We start from the raw sequence: 9162 nt of genomic DNA on the forward strand, positions 1-9162 counted from the left end.
AGCAGTCACGTATGTTTAAGACAGCTTGTAAATTTTACGTGGGATCTCCACACGTAAAAGCAGAAGACATGATCGTTGGAAATGAGACTTGAGCACTACTCCGTGTCGTCAGTGTCAAATCTGATAAGCTGCATGTAACTCTGGGACTGTTCCGCAAGATTGTTGCTCGACTTTTTGCAGGTGTGTTTAACGTTTCAGCATCCGCTCGTTCTCCTGCAAATGATTTTCCAAGATCTTCCTGATTACATTTTCTCGATCTGTTCCAAATGGTCATTCCAGTGGACGTGGTCCCTCTAATAATTTGATTCACGAATGCTAAGGTGGCCCCAATAGTGTGAATGTACACTTGGTTCATTTACAGTGCATATATAAAAAGTCTGTACGCCACTCTTCAAATGCCAGGTTGAAAAGACGTCATTTCAAAATTTTCCACCGCTAATGTGACCTACAAACTGTACAATTCCAGTGGGCTGGGGGAAAAAAAAATCTAATAAAATCTTTTGTACTGGGGAATTAAAAATAAACAACTGAGATAGTCTGGTTGTGTAAGTGTGTACACCCTGGCATTTCGACAGGGGTGTGTAGACTTTTCTATCCAACGTGTGTTCTGTTGATCCCCTGAATGTGGCATGTGGATGGGTGTGTTCTGTCAAACTGTTCAAAATTGCTTCCAGTAAGTTCCAATCAAGAGCAACACTTAGCATGCACTTAGACTGAAGTGAGATGTAATTTGCATATAAAGTACAGTAATAGGTGTGTACTGTGTGCATTCTAGAATCAATATTTGCTCTAATGGTGCTAAACTGAATGGCAGTTCATGCACTTTCTGAATGTGTGTGCGTGTCCGTGTGTGTGTGTGTGTGTGTGTGTGTGTGTGTGTGTGTGTGTGTGTGTGTGTGTGTGTGTGTGTGTGTGTGCAAGAGTCTATTTACTATTTACATTCACCCTATATGGTTGAGAACACGGTGAAGTCCACAACACTGCACTGTTCCTACTTTTCAGCACCAGTTATATCATTATCTGCACTATGTTCAGCATATCTTTATCATTATTCTTGATGATGATGATGATGATTATTATTCATATTATTGCTATTATACCTATTATTTTCTTAATTAGAATGAAATTTAAATTAACTTATATTTTTTATACAAAGAAAAATAATGTTGGCCTTTTTTGTTGATGACAAACAAAATGGTCCATACATGTTACTGTTACCCACAATAATTGAGGAAGTTGTAATGATGTAATTATAAGAGCAGTAGCCAAAATGACTTTTATTAAATACCTGAAAAATACCACACTGTGTTGGGTCATTTTTTTCCCGTGAGTCATAATTAACATTTCTCCATTTCAGATATTTCACGACAAATGTCATTCAAGGTTGACATTTATGGACATATGTAAATGATTGTCACTCATTTTCGTGCATTGCATCTTTGTTCGCTGTAGCATGGGTGTCAAATTAACATTTTAATTTCCTGTTCAATAATAGAAGGTCACTGTACGTATCATCAACAGTACAATCATTGTTGCAAGACTTTGAATGCAAAACAAGAACTCTACTTGTTTCTGTGACATATATTTCTATATATATTTCCACATATATATATATATATATATATATATATATATATATATAATGTGTGTTTTTATGTGAACATGTTTTTCTAACATGTCATGAAATTCATTTTATTAAAAAAAAAAAATAAATAAACATCTTCTGTGCCTTAAACATATTCACACCATTGTAATGTTCATTAAATGCTGTGCATGTGTGTCATTGTCAGGATTTGAAGAAAGTGTCAGAGCAGACAGAGCTGCTCCAACAGAGATCGCCTGGTGGTGTTCACTGACGTCTTTGATGATGTGTGTGATGGCTCATCTGTATTTGGATGCATCCTAAGGGAAATTAAGCTTGTTCCATTTCCTCTGTACCCATCGGCTGATTTTTTTTTTTTTTTTTTTTTTTTTTTTTAGCATGTGCCATCACTTGTTTCAGACGGGACGAAAAGTCCCTGGAGTGTTGCAAAAGTCCGGGCAAAAGTGGCACCAACAGCAGCCCTGGTGTGTCAGAGAGCAGGGTCAACAGTGGACTACAACTCCATTGGTGCTTATTCAAAAGATGGCGTTACACACACGGAAAGTTGTATTATATTATATTATTATATTATGCACTGCATTAAACACATAATTTTAAAAAATTGAGAAAAAAATGTGAAGACATAAACTGTTTTTATAAAGTGCAATTACAGTACATGCTGCTGTATCGTGTGTTATATGGGTGCCTTTCAGGGGCCTGACCTTGTGAGTGACATCAGAAGGTGGATTTGGTTGGGTCAGTTCGACTACGTGTGAGCATTTGGCCAAGAGTTGTGGCTGACAACAGCTCCTTTCGAGTGTTCTCATTTTGTACTTGTGTATTGCACTTTTTACCCTGTTCAATAAACGGCTGAAAGTGCATCTGCAACTATGGCTCTCCTTGCTCATAAGTGAAGGCATTCCATCACCTTTTTTTTCACTCAACTCGAGTGGTGACGTACTTGAAGTTCGCTCCAAACAGCAAACATGACTCTTCAGACTCCAATAGCTTCAAATACCTGCTTGCTCCTCATCAGCTGTTTTTAACCACTGCTTTCTTAATACCGGGCATCTGCATTCCGTTAACATGAGTAGCAGAAGCTATCTACAAAAATAACAGGAATCTTACTTTCAAACTTATGCGCCTCAACAGAAGACATTTTTTTAAATATTATTTTTAAATGTTAAGCCCTAATGCCCATAGTTCATTACAAGGCTTTTTTGGCTGATTGTCTGGGAAAAATGAAATGGTTGGTGGCCATTTTGTCGAGAGTTGCCAATTATGGCTCTTTGGTCGAAAAGGGCTTCAGGAAAAGCCTTAATAAATGAGTGTGACGTAAAAGAACACAACGCACACCCTCAATAACAGAATGTTCTATTCATAAAACAGGCCCGGAGGAGTGAAAACTTTAAGCATAGTTCTTGAGGCACTGACCGCACTACTCTTCACTGCATGTAAAAGCACATTCAACACAAGATCCTATGGGGCTTTTGCACATGCTAACTTCAAATCATATGTCTTAGCTGTTCTGTGAATAATCCCTTTGTCACTATAGCAGGAATGAAGAGAGTTCAGTGTACCAATTTGCAACATGTTCTAATGAAAGTTTAGTCATAGAAATATTTTTTTTAAAACATAGGCGTTTTAAATGAATCCGGGGAATCTGAACGTTTTCAGTTCAGAGGAATGTGTGGCGCTTTGATAGAATTGGAAGTCGTGTACTTGATGGATAGAAAGAATACTTTGACGAGTTGATGAATGAGAAACATGAAAGAGAAGGAAGAGAAGAAGAAACAAGTGAGGTGGACCAACAATGATTGGGAAGGAGGAAGTTAGAATGGCACGAAAAAGAATGAAAATTGGGAAGGCAGTTGGTCCTGATGACGTACATTTGGAGGCATAGAAGCGTCAGTGGCTGTGCCTGTGGAGTTTTTGACCAGGTTGTTCGATAGAGTTCTAGTGGGTAAGAAGGTACCAGAGGAATCGAGGAAAAGGTTCACATTTTCAAGAGCGAGGACGATGTGCCAAGTTGCGGGAACTATTGAGCAATCAAGCGGCTGAACTACACGACTTGATGGATGTGGTGAGCGAAGACATGAAGGCAACTGGTGTTTGAGAGGAGAAGATTTGGTGGAAAAGAAAAGAATGACGCATGTGGCGACCCCTAACGAGACAAGCAGAAAGAAGAAGAAGCAGAAGTTCTGCGCAATCAACAGTTTTCCATCGTCTCTCATCGTGCATCTTGCATACAGTGTATTAAAGTACTATTAAAAATTACCACCCTTTAGAATGAGTTAACAATTTTTTGCTGTAATAGTAACTTTGAATAAAATACACTGTAATACTAAGAATCTAAATTTCCAGTCATATTTTCTTGAAAATGAAATACTATACTTCGCATTCACAATTTAAACTAGGTGAGTGTGTGTGTGTGTGTGTGTGTGTGTGTGTGTGTGTGTGTGTGTGTGTGTGTAAAAATAAATAAATAACAAAAGTAATACTAAACCAGAAGCACTGAAGGTGACGAAACAAACATTAATTTGATATACTGTACCTGTGGGGCACTATTTCGTTTCAACACTAGAGGGCAGCAAGGACTTGAATATGAATGATATTAATCTTTGCGGTAAGTATTCATTGAACTCACACTTTTCAACCGGTTTGTCACATTTAATTCCAAATAAATATTCCTATTTTGACTGCCATAATAGCTTGGTGCTATAGTGTACCACCACTTCTCTTTTCCATAGTGCAATTGTTTCAAAGGTGACTAATTGGTGATGTTATTCATTCATTCATTCATTCATTTATTAAGCAATTGAGGAAAACCGCTGTGACGTGGACTATTTGGCTGCAAACAGCAGCAGTGATTTTTGATCAATCTCATCTAGTTTGGTAATTGCTAACCTAACATAAGAGGTGTCGTGACCAATAAGCTAAAAGTCATGACAACTATTTGTAAATTAGTTTAGTTTTATTATAATAATTATATTTTAATTAAACAATTCACTCAGTTGTTCTTCACATTTAAGCATGATTTGATTGTATGGGTTTTAACATTTACCAATCTGTATATTTTCATCAAACTGTAATTTTATCATATTTTATTACATATCTTATGACAATGTTATTAGCATTATTTTTCATCCTTGCAATGGCATTTGTTTAGGGATGTCATGATTTCATAATAGAGGCTATAGTGTGAGTAAGACACCCGTACACTGTAAAAAAATAGTGGTGGTTTCACTCAAAATCTCAAGGCAATAACCTTCGATAATATTTGAAATTGGGCAAGTCAAATAAATGTTTTAAATTTGCTGTGATGAAAAAATGGCTTTCCTGCATTTCACAAAGACATAATGTTTACAGTACTCGTGTCCCTTTCATTGTGGCCAACATAAATGACTGTATTAGCCTCCTCCCAAAAATACAAGCTGCGTTTTTTTCCATTCACCATGACCGAATCATGGAAATCTCATTAGCCTTGTAGATAAATTTCTGATGACATCAGCTATTCAATGTGCTCAAGAACTAGAAGAAGAGAAGAAAAAGATTAGGGAAGCCTTTAGCATTGATGAGAGTTGACTTTTGCCCTCTTGCAGGAGTGAGTGCCCCGCTGTCTGCTAGAGCCTAATCACAGGTCAAAGTCTGCTTCCAGTAAGAGTTGCGTGTTGTTGTCATCGCTCACTCGCAAAGCTCCTCTCACCCTGTTGACAACGCATCTGACATTCTTTACAACCATGCTCCTCCGGACTATTACTCTTCTGCTGCTCCTTAGTGTGACCGCTGGTGTCTGTGCCAACCTGGGTCACTACCAATCAAAATCACTGGAGGAGGAGGACACTCCGGCGCTGGATCCACAAAACACAGATGTGGCAGACACCAAACTATACCAAGACCAGACCAACGAACTCCCTGAAGTTTTACCGAACAAAACACCCGAAGCAGTCGAAGGGCCCGGAGAAATCAGCCAAGCTGGGGAAGCCCAGCATCAACCTAAGGATGAAGAAGAGATGGGGAAGAGCAACGAGATCCAGCCAGTCCAGATGAGCATTTCCACTCCAGATGACCAAAACAGCAGTAGCTGGAGCCTCATGTCAATTAGAAGCAGTTTCCAAACGATGCACGGCTACTTTGATTCCCTGGTCGAACTGGTGGGGGGTCACAATGGCGTGTGTCAGTACCGCTGCAGATACGGTGAGTATGTGGTCTTCCACACCGTTCCTTATGTTTGGTAAATAAAATGAATAGCTTGCTCTCATAACACCCACTGAAAGGATGCATGGCGCATCCCTCGTGTGGATTTCCTGATGCAGCACAATCCAACAAAAGGATGTTTGTAGCAGGTTACGTAAACATAGAGACAAAGTTTCACAGTGTATAATCTTATCGGTGAAAAGAACAACTCTGACATCACATGGGGGGCTGATGATCATGATGACTCTGGCCTGAGGTGAGACGTCTAATGTATCTCCATAATATAAACCTTAAACACCGACTTGGTTTTGTTTTTGTTAGTATAATATTACTTATTTGTTGATGGTATGAAAGGTCATAGAAAATAATTTTTAATCTTGTATGCCCAAAGTCATCTGGGATAGACTCCAGTGCACCGGTGACACTCGTATAGTGAGGACAGAAGGGAGGGAACTATTCTTTCGTTTTATTTGATCAACATCATTAATGTTATTGAGACGTCTTTGTTCAATTTATATTCATTCTAGCCGAATTGTATTATGACTACATGATATTTGTGAAGTTTTGTTATTGTTGTGTTGTCTTCACTCAGTATCTGGAGTGTGTTACTTTTGTGATTTATTTTTCCAGATTTGAAAAAGAAACTGGAAAAAAATATACATATGTGTCATCTTTGATATTATTTTATTTTACTTTAAGCATTTGACAATAGTACAGTATTTATATTAATCCAGTTCTCATGTTATCATATTTCCATTTCAGACATCTTTTTCCACATTCAATAGGTGATGAATTATTTCACATTTATTTAACATCGCAATATTGGGGTTATTTTTGCTGCCGACATCACTGAGAGAGTCACTGAGTCAACGCAACATGATTGACGTGATTAAACGTTCAACATTTTAAATGAATTCACAAATAAAGAACTAAGTACAGAAATGAAAGTTATTAAAAGAACATACAGTTCAAGTACAAGAAAAAAAACAAAAAAAACAAATCAGGAACCTGGACTTGAAATTATTCACACTTGGGACTGATTTCACTTGTGTCGGCAGTTAAAATCATTTGTTTGCAGCACAAGTGCTGTTAAATTGCGTCACCAAAACTGTGAACGTAATCTTCCGTGTTTCCTCAGGGGAACGTCCTCAACCTCGTCCTGACTACAAGCACCAAGAGCCCAATGGCTGCAGCTCTTCCATGGTGGGATTCCAGGTAGATGTCGCCCTGTTCATGGCACCAAGCAGCTGATTTGCTCTCGTAACAACCACCAAATAGACCGACATAAACTCAAATTGTTTTTCTTGTGCCAGATTGATCTTGGCATCCCGGCCATGACTGAGTGCTGTAACCAACTCGATGTGTGCTACGACAACTGCGGCATCAACAAGTACGACTGTGACACCAAGTTCCGTTCTTGTCTTCATAACATTTGCTCCGACCTGAAGAGGAGTCTCGGCTTTGTGTCCGAAGTACAAGGTCAGACAAAGACACGCTCCTCCTCACGTTCATTACGTCACATCCGATACGTGAATCAAATAATCTACCATTACAAGAATACAGTTTTGACAGACAACCTGTAGTTCTATTTCAATGTATAAAGACCGGGCAGCATGGTGGTCGACTGGTTAGCACGTCGGCCTCACAGTGCAGAGGTGCAGGGTTCGATTCCGGCTGGCCCGTGACGTCATTTCATGTGGCCTGTGAAAGCAAATCATGTGTGTCAACTTCCATTGCCAAAATCTGTACCGAAATGTCAAACTGTCATGTGCAATAAGTAACGTTGAGATTTTGCATTCATTTTGTTACTCCTCACTTCAACAATAATTGAACACACTATTATAATTGACTTGACTGATTTCAGAACTAGTAATTCATCAATTTGTTGTGTACAAGTAATAATACGATGAGAAAATCAAACATTAATTTAGTTTCACTATCACAACGGCCCTCCAAGCAAGACGTAACTCCAAACTGGCCAGCCACAGAGTTTGACACCCCTGTTCTACGTACATACAGTACGTACATGCAGTACATATGTACATACATACATACATATGGTAGATGGGGTACAATTTCACAGTCATTCAAACTCAATTTCATGGAGTCTTGCTTGAAATTTGTTTTTCATCTGTTGGCATACACAAAAAGAGCATTTTTGTATTAAAAATAAAACCCATCTTTTGGATGCAAGTCCAATCTGTTTGTTTTAGCAATATTGGGATAACACTGATAACGGTGATCATTTTGGTCCCTGTAAATGTGATATCAAATATACGTATATGGCTCAGAAATAATTGCAGTTACTTCACTGTATGAATCGGGTGGTTTCGATCATATTTGTATTATTATATTTGATTGGGTTCTTTGTGTAGGGTTGCATTAGATTTTATTTGTGTACTGTCTTAATGTGAGTCTACTGTACACTAATGAAAATACTCTGTGGGTTTCCTGTCTCTTAGCCTGTGAGTCGATGGCGGATGCCATGTACAACACAGTGTGGACACTTGGATGCCGGCCCTACATGAACAGCCAGAGGGCAGCATGTGTTTGTGATGGAGACGAGAGGGATGAACTGTGACCCTGAACACCATGGAGGCATTGACATGGAGAAAAAAAAAAAAAAAGACAGTTTTGCACATATGATATTTCAGAGCATGGAAGAGAGATGCAGCATAACAGAAGCTAGCTTGCAGCCAGAAAGGTCCCAAATAAGGAAATTCCATGACACTCAATATTTGGGGATTGCGTGATGAAACATGTTTCTACTCTTCATGTTCAGGCCAATTCTTAGGCCCGTATAACTCCATTAACATTCATTTCTTTAGGACTCCAAACAAAGGAAACGCGAACATAAAACACTTAGCAGGCTAATTGCGCTCAGGATGTGAGTCAGTGTTAAGTTATTTGCTATTTATGCACGGACGAGGAACTGCTCCTTCTCTTATACGCTCAGCAGACACAGCATTAAGTACAATGCAATATACCGTAATTTCATCTCGCCTGCGTGCCATTATGTGTACCTAATGTTGTTTGTTACAGTGTACAGCGATGCATCAGTCGTTTTCTATGCACTCTATATTATTACGAGTGTTCAGCGACGGCGCAGAATAAAACCTCCTTTGATGAAAGCCACTCAGTCATTCCCGAACATTAGAAAAAGCATCTCTGACACTGCAAATGAACTCATGTATTCATGTTGCAGTTGCTTCAGATGAGGCACCGTGACCGCAGTGATGACTTCATACACAGTAAAGGTCACTTAGGATAATGTCACAGATGTACTAAGTTTAATCCACTTTCCACCAAGCAGTCTTCGCTTCAGCTCACAGTATAACATGAAAACCATAAACGATGCTTTGTATTTCATTGCACCAAGTGTA

General features: G+C 38.8%; 1 protein-coding gene across 1 annotated transcript; it reads left to right on the plus strand.

Moving 5' to 3' along the window:
• Positions 1 to 5247: 5247 nt before the first annotated feature.
• On the plus strand, positions 5248 to 8914 carry pla2g12b (phospholipase A2, group XIIB). The gene is made up of 4 exons (XM_019870392.1): positions 5248 to 5779; positions 6918 to 6994; positions 7093 to 7258; positions 8242 to 8914. The coding sequence occupies exons 1-4, from the start codon at positions 5323 to 5325 to the stop codon at positions 8358 to 8360; spliced, it is 819 nt and encodes a 272-aa protein (XP_019725951.1). The 5' UTR covers positions 5248 to 5322; the 3' UTR covers positions 8361 to 8914.
• Positions 8915 to 9162: the final 248 nt, after the last annotated feature.

This window comes from Hippocampus comes, unplaced genomic scaffold (assembly GCF_001891065.2).
Source record: "Hippocampus comes isolate QL1 unplaced genomic scaffold, H_comes_QL1_v1.1 scaffold76, whole genome shotgun sequence".
Lineage (NCBI taxonomy): Eukaryota > Metazoa > Chordata > Actinopteri > Syngnathiformes > Syngnathidae > Hippocampus > Hippocampus comes.

Excerpts from the sequence above, each read along its gene's own strand:
- pla2g12b (XM_019870392.1), top strand. The coding sequence starts at position 5,323 with ATGCTCCTCCGGACTATTACTCTTCTGCTGCTCCTTAGTGTGACCGCT. Across the intron at positions 5,780-6,917 it reads TCAGTACCGCTGCAGATACG|GGGAACGTCCTCAACCTCGT; the intron begins GTGAGTATGTGG and ends GTGTTTCCTCAG. Across the intron at positions 7,259-8,241 it reads CTTTGTGTCCGAAGTACAAG|CCTGTGAGTCGATGGCGGAT; the intron begins GTCAGACAAAGA and ends CCTGTCTCTTAG.